Source organism: Megalopta genalis, chromosome 4 (assembly GCF_051020955.1).
Source record: "Megalopta genalis isolate 19385.01 chromosome 4, iyMegGena1_principal, whole genome shotgun sequence".
Taxonomy (NCBI): Eukaryota; Metazoa; Arthropoda; class Insecta; order Hymenoptera; family Halictidae; genus Megalopta; species Megalopta genalis.
In genome coordinates this window covers 30,491,081-30,507,524 of record NC_135016.1, presented here as the reverse complement: position 1 = coordinate 30,507,524, position 16,444 = coordinate 30,491,081, and the positions used below count along the sequence as shown (strand labels likewise).

Here is a 16,444-nt window from a genome sequence, read left to right as displayed (position 1 = left end):
TTAAAATCATAAATGTCGTAGGCATAGGCATTGTTAAATAATGTTTTATAACGATATAGAAATGACAAGATAGTAGTAGTTTCTTATCAGTAATTTTAGACATTGTAATATATGATTAATGTAACCTAGTACAATAATTTAGATTCTGCTTGTTTTTCGAAAAAGGTAGCTGTCCACTTCAGTTGCATGTTATAAATTTGGACTGATACGAGTAGACTGAACACCTATTATGACTTCAGATATCTTCTTTCGAAAAGTAGATTGTAGATACAATGATTATTTTTTATTTCCTAATGTTTGACTGCTTGTTTCATACTTTTGAATTATACTATTGAAAATATTACCAATTTCATCTCACTTATACATTAGTATTTTATACATAATATTTTAATGTGAAAGTCATTTTGAAAATATTATAAATTAATTATAATAATTTAACTTTGTTAAATATTTATTTAGCTGGACATGTATAAGGTATATACTATGATTTGTTTTCCAAAAGAAGATATGTGAAGTCATAATAGCTGTCCACTTCTATTCCTCCATACTTGCAAGACAAAAGAGGAATGAATAATTATTATGACTTCAGATTCTTTCGAAAAACAGACATTAAATGTTAACATGTGATCACTGAAATTTATTTGACTTTTATTTTTTATTTATTAACGTCTATAACATTAAAGAAACATATGTTGCTGTTATTATTACATACAATTTTGCATTCTCAGTACAAAAATATTGTATCACACTTAATCTGTAATATACATCTGTGTATACCAAAAAGTCTTGTATAAAAACGCGTTATATACATTACATTGATATACAGTAACTTATTTCAATAATCACGAAAAGGTCTAAAAATAACTTATAATGCCACAAAAATAAAATGAAACTTTTCGTTTAAGGAGAATATCCCTTACAAAAAGATAATATAATTGTAATGCAACATAATAGAGTAAGAGCAATGAAATTACTTACTGTTTTTAATTAGTCTCGCAACACACTTATTATATTATCCTTAAAATTCAAGTCTGCTCTTGAAGGATATACCAGTTTCATATTTCCATCCATGTCTACTACTTTCACTTGTTCTACGACTAAATTATGATAATTTTCATTATTTTTTTCTTCTAAAGTACATCCAAAACCAAGTGTGACTATTTCTTTCAAAAGCTGGTCCAGCACATTCCTGGTAAGATAGAAAATTATTTAAGAAATCAAATAAAAATTATATTTAATGAAATATAAATATTAGTATACAATTATTTTACCTGCAAATGTGATATGACACAGCACTGGTTACTTCCACAAATACATTTTCAGTATTTACTGACATTTTAGTAACGTCACTATTGGTTATCGGTGGGAAAGATATAACTTGTTCTGAAGCATCTAATAAACATGGAAACACAGGTTTACCTTCTAGCAGATAGAGATACTTATGAATGCTAGAATACACATTCCGCTTTTTATCCTTTCTTAAATTTTCAGCTTCTGTTTGTAATTGTTGGAATAATGTAGCTCCAGTATAAATGTTGTTACGCATTAACGGTTTAATTTCTAATAGAGTTGGGGGTTTCGCTGTATATACTAAATCACCTAGATAATAAATGTAACATTATTAAGATGCATTTTGTCTAGGTACTTATTCTATTATTTTATATTTTACTTACCAGGTTTGATTAAATTAAAATCATGCGTTGCAATGGTTGCAGCATTCCTTTTCTCACAAATGCCATCGTGTAATTTAGTTTGAAGTTGAATAAATTTTTTAAAACTATCATCAGTGAATTTCATGTTTTTAATAATGCAAGCCGCGATGTAAGGTCTTACGTTTGTTATATATTTTGTAATCTTAATGACTGGTGTATTATCTGTCACTTTCAGAACTCTTAATTTGTGTGATAAATCATTTATTTCTTTAACAATATTTTCAGATTCAGAGGATTTCTGTGTTTTTTTGCCCTTTTTTGTTTTGGCATTTGAAGCAGCTGAATTAGTGGTTCTAGGGCAATGCTGCCTAACATATTCTATTACTTGTTTAGTACGACATTGATCGATTAACTTTGACAATCTCTTATCTGTTAAATTATTTCCATTCAAGTATAACTCCTTTAGCTTATTACAATCAGCAATTTCGCCTGGCACAACTGCAATATAAATATACAATGAAACATGTCTTTTGAAACATAGATGACAATTAATAATTCAATTGTCTTAAGACAAAATATATATTTGTATAGAGAGCAGTACCTGAAATTGAATTGTCAGCTATATTTAATATCTTCAAAGATGGTAATTGACTTATGGTTACAGGAATATCCTTTATTTGATTGCCATTGACATAAATCTCAGAAAGATGAATCAGTTCTGGATAACATACGTCAGGGAAATTTTCAAATTTATTGTTTGATAGGTTCAGAACACTCAATTTGATATTAAGTGCTTGAGAAGGTAATGAGTTCAAACTATTGGAGCTCAAGTTTAGTGTCGTTAACTGTGGAAGTTTTCCGAGTTCATCTGGTAACGACTTTAACTTGTTCCTGGAGCAATCGAAAAATTTAAGTTTTTCTAATTTATCAATTGTATCAGGCAATTCTGAAATTTGATTCGAGTGCAACACTAAAGTCGTTAAATTCTGTAACTTTTTGATGTCATTTGGTACTTTATCCAAACACGTGTTCGATATATTTAAAAAGTTCAGATGTTGTAGGTTAAATAACGAATTGTCTAAACCTGTTTTTTCAATCAATTCAGATATTGCCGGGCCTGACAACACTAATTCATGTTTGTTTTCTGCAGCGGCGGTTTTGATCACGTGCCACGAATTGTCCAGTGTCATTATGCTAAATGATAATGAAGTTCTTTCGGTATTAAAATTATATCATTTGTGTCGATTCAAGGTTATTTGCCGGGAAATGCACTTGAAAACGTGTGTGTTAGACGATGCTACGAATGCCTATGCCTATGAACATCTGCAGCTGCACAGAAGAGTTTTACAGAGGCGAACCGGTGTTTTTTGGGAACAAATGTTCAGTGCGCATGCGTATCTAGTACATCATGAATATAGCTCTACAATTTTGCGATATCTAGACAATTGACAATGAGAAATTCGAAATTTAATTTGAACATTAGGCGGGATGTGTAATTTTTGAATTTTTAAACCCTACGATTTTAGAGTTAAACTAAATGAATTAAATGAGATACGAACATTATATATAATATCTATGAGACACTACATAGAACTATACCAATGTATATTATGAAAAATAATTTGTTTCTTTTTATGTACGGTGTTATCGTTTACCGGTAAATCATAATGTATAGCTATACAAATTATAATAATAAAACTAATAAAAGTGAAAATATCCCTTTTAAGTCGCGATATAACTATAACACTTGTTATGTTTTTTAATAAAAATTGAATACATATACTTATTTTTATTGTATATTGACAACATGTACAACTACTTTTGTGTTTTATAACCTTTAATAGTCTTTTGAATGGTGATTGCTGCTGTTTTTTAATTGTTTTCTGTTTGAAGCATTTTCATTTTTCTTGAAACCACATTTTTCAATCTCCAACATTCTTTCTTTAGACGTTTAGATTGTAGATCACTGATAATAATTTATTTTTGTCATGCTGAAGTATTGACATACATTCGTTCGTTTTTCTTTAGATTGCCTAATAATAAATTATGTAATTATAAATTTAGACTAGCATGTTAATTCATTTGTGCATCGAATAGTTTTCCCGAGTAACATTTTGATACCATAGCTGCATATGTATTTTTATTTTTTATTTCATTGTGTATTACTGTATTATACATTTTTAGATCCTTAATGACACACATTATACTACATATATAATTCATTATAATTTTCTTTTAATTCGTTATTCCTTGAATTACTTCTGAAAATGCAGATACTTGTACCTAATTATTTGCAATAAGATTTTACAGCTTTACAGATGAAGCGCAATATAAGTTTATAAGCTTAAGTTATAGCCTAGTGTTGCCCGGAATTCAACAAGAGGAGAAAATCCTATATTTCCCATTGTGATTTAAATAATCAAATTTTGTTATTAAAAGGTTAAAAAGTTAATATTAAACATATTCACAAAAATACATTTGTGTACATTTGCTCTAACCTATTCTAACGAATAGATTAAAGTAATTTATTTGTGCGATATAAAGTATGAATTTTCTAAACCAGAGGTATAGAAATAGCTTCGATGTGAACGTCTATGCAAATTACATTCACACGTGTTCTAATAAATGCAAATCGTCACGTAAAACCGATTCAGGAACTTAGGGTAACAATTATCTTGTTAGCATTAAAGAAGAAAGGGTGTCGTAGAATTTATGTTTAGGCAGTTCGGAACACGTTAGATACACATTTAACCGGTTTTAAATAATACGGTTGTCTCGATATGGCATTCCTTATCGGTGAATAACAGCTATTGTTAAGAAGACCACGACGAGATTCGGAGGTTCATTAAAAATTTTAATTCGCTACCAACAAATTGAAAATATTCTTTTATACTTATGTTATGCAATATTCATGAGAGGACTGTTCGTAAGAAGACAAATCTCCGGTTTATATTGTATGCATATATGTATATGTGCATATATGATTCACTGTATATGATTCATTGACAATTATTACAAATTCGACGGAAATGGGAAACCTGACAGATGTTACAAATGATTGTCGTCGCGTGCGCAGACGTTTTTACGTAAATTTCCCAATAAGAGGAATATCATAATCCATAACGGGCCGAGTGGGAATATAAAGAAAGACTTTATTACCGACCTTCGATTCTCAGTCACCGGTGTGAAGGATCGAGCAAGGTCCTTAGGAAATATCCAATATCAATGATAGAGCCCAACGAAATTTGCATGTGAATAAACTGCGAAGGAGGATGTTAATTTTTGTCGGCGTTAAAGAACGCCTATAACTACCTGTGAATAATACTCTGACTCTCAAAACAGTAATGTCAATTACTCGGACATTGAATTCAAATTTCTTTTCCGGGTTAGCTAATTACTTTTCTATTCATCGAGTCCATTGCCACGAGAAAGAAAATTCTGTTGCATACCGTTTTCTTTACATAATTCTAAGTAAACAACATTATAATTTCAAGGGTTAAACAAGCTCATTATTAAGCTGTGGATGTTTATGCAAAATAAAAACTGTCTGTGTCAATTATAAGAGACAGGAGCCAAACAAAAGCGCCTCCCTTTCTTTGATAATTTTAAAAGATTGGAAACAATATAATGATGTTCTTAAATTCTTTTAATTTTTCTTCTGTTTTAAGTAGCAATTACTGAATTTTTATATAACTGCATGAAATTAGCAATTCATTATCATACATTCTATGCGAAGCGTTTCTGGCGGTAGAATCTTTGAAAATTGCGATAAATGGTTTTACAATATAATATTTTTATGGTAGCAGCTAGTAACATGAAATTTTTATTTCTTCGATTACGTCCTTATTGCCTCTATTCTAGATGATTGTTCGCATACGTTACGTTGAAATTAATTTCGCTCCATCGACCAAAAATATCGCGTTGGAGAAGTTTATGACACCTCATCTCTCATATTGTACACCTTGACGGGTATTATCCTATATATGACAACCATAAATGTTGTCCGGCGCGTCGGTGGGAAGCCTCTCGGAATCAAGCCGGCGAATCTTGACTTCCTGTTACCCAAAGTCCACGGTTATCAGAGACTGTCCCCGATCGCTTCCGCATGGAAGCATTGGACAGTTCCGCGGGTGGGGTTGCTCGAGTGCGTATAAAGTCAGGAAGAATCGGTCGATTTTCGTCAGTGGAATTGGCTCGAATCACAGAGTCGACTCAATTCGGTCAAACGAAGCCTTTTTCACCAAGAAGTTCATCATGGGTCATCGTTGTCCAGTTATTAGCACGCTCGTATTCGTCCTTCTGACGTCAGCGTCCGCCTGGCCGTTCCAGCGCCGAGACATCCTGGACAATTCAGTGGATAGTCCCGAGGGAGTGATTGCTCATTTACAGCACTTCGGAGAGCTTCTCTACCAGTTCCCGGACAACGCGACCGGACAGATTGTGGCGAACTGGCACGAGGGTTTGGACATTAATCCGGAAGAGTTGGGTAGCTACGCGGAGGGTGATATTCTGTTCCCACCCCAGCTGGGCAAGAATGGCCTCAAGGCGGAATCTGCCCGATGGCCAAGTGGTGTCGTTCCTTATATAATCAGCCCATATTTCAGTAAGCGATATCATAATTTTCTATTTACTCGAACTCGCAAAGTGGATCTTAACTTCTTGCGCTCGAAGCCATTTTAACACGCCGAGTGCAGAATACCGACCTTAACGTTCCCACGAAATTAAACTAATATTTTTATGCAAAATAGATGTTGTCTGTAATTTTAATAAGTTGAGAATAACTCAACAGCGTCTTTAAATTCTTTAAATCTTTTCACTGTTTGCAATTGACCTATTAATTTTTGTCATAAACGCATCAAATCTGTACTCTATTATTTAATGTTGAAATTTATTATAGTGAGTGGTATTTGAACTCCTTTGCATTCTAAATGTTCGAATATATTACGATACTAATTAGTTACAAACCTAGTCAAAAATTAGTTGTTGCTCAGCAAGGATCGATTTAAAGTTATAGAACCTTTTAATAGGTACAACTTCATAGATGGATCGAAGGATTTTTTTAAAAGAATCGTTCTTATTTCAAATGTCCCCATAAGGGCTGATAAACTAATGGTTTTGAAATTAAAGGTTAGGGAATAATCATTTTCTTTTTAAATAATAGGTACAGATATTTTGTAATTAATTTGAAAATAACTGTAACAAGTTCTGAATATTATTTAATAAATTCTATTATGACAGTATTAAATAATCGTTACAGTTAAGTTAATATTATGGATACTTCATAGATCAAGGATTATGTAGTCTTTTTTAAATAAAAGTTTCAAGATAACTTTTTTTCGAGGAACTTTTATTATGCACATTTCCAATTATGTATTTGTTTGAGAGTGCTTTCAAGAAAATCGAAAAGATAAGATAGATAAGATATTTATTTCTTTGATTTTAATTCTAGGACCCACAGACATTTCTTTGAGCATATAATATTGTTACATTAGCTTGTTACATTAGCTTACAGTGCTTGTAAGATTTAACGCATTTACACAAACTATTCTTTTTCCAGCAATTTATTCGATAAAAGCATTATTAATTATTATTTTATGGTACGATAACCTTTAGTGGTGACATTCCAGTGTCGAAAGTTAATATGTACAAATTAGTAACATTTTCCGTGATGAATTAATTATCATATTTATTGTGTGTCACCCATATTTGAAAGATAGAATTATTTCTTCGGAGTAGAAAATTGGTAGCTCGAGTGTACTAGAATTTACGATCTACGAATTCCAGAGAATTGAAAGTGTAATTAATTAATGTCACGAGAGCCTCAGCTTCCCAGCTTCGATTTCATTAAATAAATTGCTCTGTAGTTGCTGAATTGAAATTTGGTCTCTTTCCCACAGTCAGTGGAAATACATAAAATTAACTGTACTTGTCGGAATTCGTTTTGCAAAGTGAAGATAAAAATTTATTTCCCTCTAACTGATCATCAAACAGACTTGTTTAAAAACGCAAAAGTTGTCGGAAACTGTTTGATACCAAACAGCTCGAAGGGAATTCCAGTTTGGGGCACCAGTGACCCACGCACCGTGAAACGTGTTTAACCGGACAGCGAATGATATTTTATTCGCTTCTGTAATATGGCATGATACACTTTTTTGTTTCACATAAAACATCTGATTTGAAAGTCAATAAACTACTTCGCACGCACCGATGTTGGTAATACTAATTGTAAAGACTTTCATATAATTACGAACAATCATGCGGAGATTGAGTTTCACATTTAAGGGTTCCATAGTATACGTTGTATAATATCTTATGAGTTATCTTTTGTTATAGTAACTAAATGTTGCATTTTGCAAAGTGCTACCCGATGAAAGGACTTCTGTGTAAATCTAACGTTTTTCCAAGTTCAAATCTATTGCAGATGAAAACCAGCGAAAACTGATCCATGACGCCATGAACGATTACCACAAGTACACATGCATCAAGTTCAAACCTTACACCGGCGAAGAAAACGATTATATCAGGATCACTGCTGGCGAAACTGGTTGTTGGAGTAGCGTGGGTAGAATCGGTGGTCGACAAGACGTGAACTTACAGGTTCCAGGCTGCGTTGTCAAAAAGGGCACGGTGATACACGAATTGATGCATGCGATAGGATTCTTGCACGAGCAAAGCAGATTCGAGCGAGACGAGTTCGTTAGGATACAATGGAATAACATTTTGAATGGTATGTAACACCCAAGTTGCATTTTCAAGAGGTATTTCATACAAATCAGTCGTTTCTAGAAATCGATAGACAAAACTTGTTTTTCTCTTGTATTACAGAAATTTTCGCGTGTCATAAATGCATAAAAATCCCCAATCTACTAACTAGGAATCTCTTCTTTATTATTTAAAATAATATTTCATTTCATCACACGAATACAAATGTTTCAACTCGCGGGAAATACTCGAATATTTCATTTCATCACACGAATACAAATTTTTAAACTCGCGGGAAATACTCGAATATTTTCTCTTCTCGACAAATATATGTCAATACATTTTTGAATCGTTACCTATAATTTGCAATTGATCGAAATTCAAGTTCGAATTTGTTCACGGCACAATATCGATAGTAATTGACAAATGAACATTGTGTATTTCGAATTATTGGAATTGAAGTTGAAAGAACATGGCATTTCATGCGCGGGTAACCGACACCTGTTCAGAACCCTACGTCTACTTGTCGTACCTGTGTCAGTTCTATACAAATTTCCAAAATACATCTGTCATTACCACATGCTGTTATCTATGTAGGTCATGCTGGGAATTTTGAGAAAGCCTCCAGACAGACCACTGACGCGTTTGGTGTCGGATATGATTACGGTAGCGTAATGCATTACTCTGCTGGCGCGTTTTCGAGGAACGGCCAGCCTACCATAGTCCCAAAGGTGGGCAATTCATTAAACCGTAATTATTGATTATCTTAGAGGAATTCAAAAGGGAGAATTGAAAGCGTGATCTGTTTCAGTCTTAAATTACGTATCACTAAACTGTGGATATTTTTTTAACAAAATGAAAATTTGTTTGCATTAATTTTGCAAGGTGTCGATACTGCACAGAGATTTATTGCTTCCTCTATTAATTTTAACAAAAGTTACAAAGAATATATATAATAGCATCTTCAAATTCTTCTAAAGTTTTATTGTATAATCGACGTATCAAGTTTTGTCATGAACGCATAAAGATTCGCAGTGTACATATCAGAATTACCGAGGACAATAATACGTGCAGAACTTAAAAAAATCAACAATCATTGCTTTGAAATAGCCTGTTATAAGTGGTTCATGTGGAATATTTCAGACTGCAACTAATATACAATTGGGTCAACGAGAAGGATTCAGTAAGAGAGACATCCAAAAAATACGCAAGATGTACAGATGCAGCAAACGCAGGCGAAGCAGTTATTACTAATTCAGTGTAATTTGGATGGAATTTTTTTATATGACATTGGCTTGCAAAGGAGGAGAAGAAGGGCGTAAGAATCTAGTCCTTTATTATTAAGATTACATAATTTAAGTTGTATGACGATAATTGAAGAACAACGGTAATTCGAATAGACGATTTTCCATTGATATTGGGAGAATGTATGTGATCAGGATTTGTGTACGTTTCATTTGTGTGCGTGTGTCGTGTGTGATAAATATTACTATTAAATGCATTTAGTATTTAGGGTTGTGAAATGAGCGACTATAAGGAAAGATTGTAACCATAGATGTATGTGAAAAATAAATGCACTATACAAAAATTCAATAACGTCTCCACTTATGTTGTCTAATTTCAGGAGCATTCAATTCATTTAGTATTCTTCTCATATGTGGAAGTGATTTCATGAACAACTTTTAAAATCTCAAAAAAGAATCATTCATTATATTTCATTTCACATCGATGATTTCACGAGTTTCGTTCGTAGAAAATCGTTCAATATGTGCTTTTATGACGTAAGCATTTAGCCTGACGGGAAGAGCATAAAAACTTCGACCATGAAAATATGAATGTCAATATTTTTTCTGGACATTAAGTAAAACTAGCAAGCAGTTTGCGTAAACCTTTTATCAAAATCTGACGTTCCTTAAATCAAAACAAAAAAATCCCATTAAAAATCCTGTATTTTTAAATTGGTGAATTAAGTTTATGTTAATTACTTTGTAGCGTATTTGTAAATTGGTGAATTGAATTTATGCTAATTAACTTGCACGTATCTTCTGATTCATGTTATTGTTTGGACTCTTGCACGAATCTTGTTTTTCAACATTCTCAAGAGACTCGTCATTGTATCACATGTACTATACCAAAACGATGATGAAATACATCAATATCCATTACTCATATATATTCACAATAGTGAATTCATAAAGGATAATTCGTAAAATTATGTTTCTGTCGAATCCGTTGTAGTATTCGTAAATATGTAATAATACTGTAAATATGTATGATACAATGAAAGATAACGAGGCAATAACGCATAAGTCACACCTTTGGTCCACAATTCAGATCGGTCAATATCGACTTATTGTCACCTTAAATCGAAACGCTCTTGTTACTTAAGTGTCCCTGGATTGCTTCCGCACGGAAGCATCTGAACGTTATCTATATCAGCCACGCCTATCTTTTACGAACATTTTTTTCATTTTATGGACAAAGAAACTGTTTTCTTAGCGCAAATTCAGTTCGAGGTGAGGTCATTTTGATCATATCATATACAAATCTAGAGTTTTCATTTAAAGGTTCTTTAACAAATGTTATAAGAAACTTTTTCTATTGTTATGGGATAATGAAAGCAAGGTATATATTAGATGCTTTACGCATATTTTTTTATTTCTATATTTTCTACATTACTTTTATGCTGAACATTTTATTCTTTCCTATGACAATAATATTGCTGGTCCTATTTTTATGAATACTTTTACAGTTTTTAATTCTTTTAATCAATTTTTATAATAGCTTACAGCTAAAATAGTAGGTAAACTATATTTAAATTACATTTATTTGCGACCGAAGTGATTCGACATTTATTAATGTCATCTTTTTGTGTTGTATAAGTTATTAACAATCGTTTGAATTACAATAGAACCTTGATTATTAGGGATGTGCGGTTACCTGAAAATTCGGGTATCCGATCCCCGAGTCGGGTTTGCCATTGATCGGGTCGGGATCCGAACTTTTGAGTACTCGAAGTTATATCGGGTCCCGGAAACTTTCGGGTATCCGAAATTCTGACATATGATCGGGGAAGAATATTCAGATATTTCATTAGAATATTTATTTATTATATTTCAATTCAGAGAAAAACTGAAGAAACTTTGTTTACTCACTTTCAAGGAAATTAAGAAATGACAACAAATACTATTACGTGTTACGAATTATACGTATGTTTATACGTACGTATACGTGAAGTACAAGTGCGAGTTCGGAAGAATCGATAAAGTGTTCTTACATTATTAAAAATGTCACAAATATAATATTATTACTATTATTAGAATATTACTGCCAATTTATTACAACCAACACGCAGTAAAAGTCTCGCGTGGGAACATATAACATGATAATTTCTAAAAAAATGTCTGGATCTATAATTTCAATTATTTAAGATTAAGTAGAAACATTTGTGCGTAGTAAGTTCATTTTATTAAAAAAAATAGGGAACATAAGAGAAAATGGATTTGAAAAACCTTAGATTTTTAAGAACTTCCAAAATCGTAAAAAAGTCTATACTTAAACATTTCTTATCAGTTTTCATAATCTTTAGACATTAATTTAGACACATTATTTTCTTAATTTCAGCAATGCTTGAGCAATTTCATGTTAATTTTGGAGACTCTTTCGCCGAGATTTAATTTATTACGCTTCTGTTCGTAATAAAAAAATAATGTGATTTTTTTCGGAAATATTATAGGCACTATTAAAAATCATCTTTACAGGAAGAACAAACACAGGTAAATCGTTTATACGAATATGTATTTTTCTAATTAAAAGGAAATTGACGATGTTAGGATATCCGAGTTTTCAGGTAATCAATCTGTTGATCGATTATCGAATGAACAAGGTTCCATTGTACGTCGCTTATACTATATAGTACTAGTACGTACTTTTATCAAGGCTATTTCGGATATTCTATATGAATTCCTAAAATTTAATCCCTACAAGTTATTACACTTATTTAGAAACATTAATAGTGATTGTTGTAAAGATCGAGGAACGGATTATCTTCGAAAGAATCGCAGATATAGAAGATTGCGTCTCCATTAAGATATACAAATAATAGTGTAAATTCTATCTATCGGTAATACTTGATACTATTTTCGAACTATTTACAGTAAGTCGTACCCTTTTCTAAAAAAAAGGGCTAATGGTTGAAGCTTCGTTGTCATGTTCGAACAAATCTTGAAGTTCGCGGAGGACAGAAAGAAACTGAAGAGATTTTATAGAAATTACTTGGTCCAATTTTCAATGAGTTTTGCGTGTTCTTAAAACACTATACGACGTTACAGCGCGACTAAAAATTAATTTCCGGTTTCCCTAACATATACTTGTCGCAAGAAATGCGGTAGTCAAGAAACATCGTCGCGCATCGTTACATCGAAGCTAAATACTTGATTGTCGTTTCACATTATCAACATTACATATCAACTTCTTCCCGTTGCCAATAGCGTTTCCACTCCAAATGCGTCTCTCTTCATTGAAAAGTTGTATTATTCATCCTACCCAGGTTCTCTTGACAAAGTCAGCAGCCCGTTCACCGATCATGATGGCAGGCGCATTCGTGTTACCGGAAACGACCTTTGGCATGATGCTGGTGTCAGCCACTCTGACACCTCTGACGCCTCTGACTCTCAACTGATTGTCTACTACAGCCAAAGGATCATCCGGAGGCCCCATCTTGCAGGAACCTGCTTGATGATTTTCTGGAGCTGTATCGTGTTTCACAGCGCATTCCCAGTAAGCGTCGCAACCGAATTTCAAGTGCTCGCAATTCTTTACCGGCGTGCGATCCAACTGGAATCCGTATCTGAAATATAAAAATAACGGTTTCTTACAACAGTAAATGATAAATGTTGTATCGTCGAATCGCTACCACAAAAAATCTCGTATCCAGTCGTAGTAATTTAGTTAACGAATCCAACATTACAGATTTGAAATTGAACACAGTTTCTTTCATTATTACGCCAATTACTTTTATGATATTACTCCATTCTCTTAGGTCTTACAAGACTCGATGAAATTCGGTTCATGTAAATATGTTGTTGAATATTCTCGAATTAATTACTGCGTGATTAGATGAGAATGAATTTCTGTAAACGAATTGACACTTGATTCATTTTCTCATGTTTTATAATTTGCAAAATGTGTCGATCGCTTTGACACATCGTTGTGTAATATTGCATGTTTAAGTAACTACAATTTGTTAGTATGTTTCTTCTTCGTGTATCTCCTATGTTTATTTAAATAAACCGACATAAGTAAATAATATGTTCGTCGTTATGTCGAGCTAGGTTGATGCATTAAAACGTACATGATTTCATTAAAAAAAAAGCAAAATTGACCTTCGCATGGGCTTCACGTGTGCGAATCTCACCCATGAAAGAACTAATAACTCTAGATTGTGTCTTCCGACAGCTGAAATTGGGTGAGACGTCCTATGTATTTTGTCTATTTAGAGAAGGGATTGTCATACCTGCTGAGAGCTCCGGTCTCGGCCAATCTAATGCTGAATTTGATACCTTCAACAAGGCCGGCCACATCGTCGGGATGGTTTAGGTATTTCGGATAAATCATTGGCTTCGAGAGAGGATCGTTGTTCCGCAAACGGAGGTAACCACGACTTTTCGGGTGCAGATACGTCGGAATAATGTAGATAGTGCGGTTTGCACCCTTTGACTCGCCGACCATGCCAGTTTCAGCACAATCCGCCAAATAACCACCGAAAATTAGTTGTATATCCGGATGGTCCTCCTTTGGATTCGCGTACTTCGTGTTTATCATGGCGGTCACTTCCGATATACCTGTAAAACATTTACACACACGCGATAAAAACATATATTCCTTATTTAAAAATCTTTCAATTGCCGGCTTTTGTTACTTAATCCTTAGCTGAATGAGTTTTCAATCATGTAAAAAGGTCTTTTCTTTTTGTTGTTACGAAATAACTTGCGAAAGAAACGTAAAGGTCTGCGGTTGATTCGTCTCGTTTCGGAAAAAATCATATTATGAATGTTCGAAAACCTGATATGTACTACCGATGTCTTCTATTGCAACTTTCCTTTCTCTAAATAACTTGTAGATCGCGCGGTTTAGAAACCCATCCTGCGGTGCGTCTCCTTGACGTGAAAAATGATGAAACAATTCTAACAAAAAAACGGTTTTGCATGAACAATTCAGGTATCGAAAACTGGTTTGTTCGCTTTATCGAACACCTTGATATGTACTTTGCAGTGCATGGACGTACGTATTATTATATATTATTAATTTCTGGCAATGGTAAATGCTTTCTTGTATTTTACTTTGTAGGTTTCATGAGTGCACAAGGATTCGCAGTCTAGCAATGAAAACTGAAATGGTCTCAAAGCGATAATAATTAGTTCCACATATCCAGCAATAAACGTCGTTCGCTATCACATTTTCCAGAAGTATAATACATACCGATCTATCTCATAATTTCTGAATCGAGATTTGAAACTGTCTGACCGAAGGCAATTGGAAAACGTACGTCCTGTTGCTACTCAAACCGGAAGTATTTTGTAGAAAGTTATGTCGGCGTTGTTACGAAATTAATGCATAAATTCTGCGCACGAAATCAATGCTGAGAAAAAATCTTGCAACGATTTCAATACAATGAATCGTAGCTGCATCACAGATGATTGTCATCAGAATTTGTAAGATCTGTATCTTATGTAGAAACCCCTTAACGTTGAACAGTAGGTTGATTAAAACAAGTGAAATTAGTTCGTTAGGTGCCATGCGAGAGAGACTACCATTTTCGAGGTATTTACTATCCTGTTTGGCTTAGAACCTGTCTTTAACGACTTGGGTATGGTTAGAAAATTATAGCGCCGTTTTCGGAGAGAAACCAGATCGTAAACCATGCTTTTTGTTGATCAGAGTTGTTCCTATCTAATTCCTGTTCGAATTTGGATTACGGCAGAACGGATAGGAGAGTATTGTCATCAATGACACGTAACTTTTATACAAACTGATCGGGTATATATTTTAAAAAATTCTGTAGTCGAAACATGAAAAAGAAATTCAAAATATACATTTACTTTTCTACATTCGGTCAAGTTATATACAGATATATCAAAGAAATTCAAAATATACATTTACTTTTCTACATTCGGTCAAGTTATATCTGTATATAGAAAGAAATATATATAAAAAATATATATAAAAAGAAATTCAAAATATACATTTACTTTTCTACATTCGGTCAAGTTATATACAGATATAACTTGACCGAATGTAGAAAAGTAAATGTATATTTTGAATTTCTTTTTCATGTTTCGACTACAGAATAAAATATATGATCAGGATTGTACGGACAAACGCTGCATGTAACGATTCACGAAAAGTTCATACATTAATTGAGCCGTAGAGTATAGGATTCGCGTATTTGTCAGAAACGAATCATGTTCAACAAATTCGATAAGCTTAAGAAAAGAAATAAAAGATCAGGGAGATACTATCGATACAAAGAAATGATCATATTTAAGCGACGATGTCTCGAAAATGTAAACACGAGTCATGTTTACATTTGCTGCAAGGTAGTCTACTGAGGCCACCTTGCAGCAACATCTCGATATAACGAGTCCCTGAAATTAAATTTATCATGTTTAATTTTGATTACAGGCGTGTATTTGCATAAATGAAGGTAGGTAAACGTAGGTAATTTGTCAACGCTGCTTTGTCAATGCAATCGCAAGGATTTTCGAGTTCAACGGAGACCCATTGTCGGAATTAGTTATGTCGACGTGGTACTGTCTCTGATATTGTTCCAGCGTGGATGCATTTCAAGATATCATCAGCCTCGTGGGTTCATGGAACGGTCTGGTAGGGAAGTACCACAGGACCCCCCTTGTGACCGACTTCTAAGTCGGCTTCGGGCTAAATGACGGTAAACAGACCGATAGGAACCCGGTTGCACCATCTTTGATCGGTGAACATGAACAAGATCATTGTGCAATACGCTTTCACTGGATATCTGCAAAGGAGCCTCTCTGGATCAATCGTTTCGGACATAACTGCATCGACCGAGC

At 33.5% G+C, this 16,444-nt stretch overlaps 3 protein-coding genes across 3 annotated transcripts in view; 1 reads left to right on the top strand and 2 right to left on the bottom strand.

The window, feature by feature from the left end:
- Positions 1-631: 631 nt before the first annotated feature.
- On the bottom strand, positions 632-3,028 carry LOC117218524 (leucine-rich repeat-containing protein 47). The gene is made up of 4 exons (XM_033466994.2): positions 2,254-3,028; positions 1,674-2,150; positions 1,272-1,599; positions 632-1,189 (listed from the first exon to the last, which is right to left on the bottom strand). Exons 1-4 carry the CDS (start codon positions 2,840-2,842, stop codon positions 988-990), a joined length of 1,596 nt encoding a protein of 531 aa, XP_033322885.1. The 5' UTR covers positions 2,843-3,028; the 3' UTR covers positions 632-987.
- A 2,733-nt stretch (positions 3,029-5,761) lies between these two features.
- LOC117218525 (hatching enzyme 1.2) lies at positions 5,762-9,950 on the top strand. The gene is made up of 4 exons (XM_033466995.2): positions 5,762-6,255; positions 8,074-8,379; positions 8,952-9,085; positions 9,498-9,950. Exons 1-4 carry the CDS (start codon positions 5,907-5,909, stop codon positions 9,606-9,608), a joined length of 900 nt encoding a protein of 299 aa, XP_033322886.1. The 5' UTR covers positions 5,762-5,906; the 3' UTR covers positions 9,609-9,950.
- A 1,034-nt stretch (positions 9,951-10,984) lies between these two features.
- The window catches only part of LOC117218409 (glucose dehydrogenase [FAD, quinone]), a 31,667-nt gene continuing 26,207 nt past the window's right edge, over positions 10,985-16,444 (bottom strand). The window contains exons 7-8 of the mRNA XM_033466755.2: positions 13,870-14,197; positions 10,985-13,203 (exon numbers count right to left, since the gene is read on the bottom strand). Of these exons, the coding sequence (XP_033322646.1) occupies positions 12,891-13,203; positions 13,870-14,197 (641 nt within the window). The 3' untranslated portion in view covers positions 10,985-12,890. The remainder of the gene's footprint in view (positions 13,204-13,869; positions 14,198-16,444) is intronic.

Coding starts and splice junctions, on each gene's coding strand:
- LOC117218524 (XM_033466994.2), bottom strand. CDS start 2,842: ATGACACTGGACAATTCGTGGCACGTGATCAAAACCGCCGCTGCAGAA. Junction 1,600..1,673: donor TTTTAATTTAATCAAACCTG/GTAAGTAAAATA, acceptor TTTATTATCTAG/GTGATTTAGTATATACAGCG. Junction 1,190..1,271: donor GTGTCATATCACATTTGCAG/GTAAAATAATTG, acceptor CTATCTTACCAG/GAATGTGCTGGACCAGCTTT.
- LOC117218525 (XM_033466995.2), top strand. CDS start 5,907: ATGGGTCATCGTTGTCCAGTTATTAGCACGCTCGTATTCGTCCTTCTG. Junction 6,256..8,073: donor TATAATCAGCCCATATTTCA/GTAAGCGATATC, acceptor AATCTATTGCAG/ATGAAAACCAGCGAAAACTG. Junction 9,086..9,497: donor AGCCTACCATAGTCCCAAAG/GTGGGCAATTCA, acceptor GGAATATTTCAG/ACTGCAACTAATATACAATT.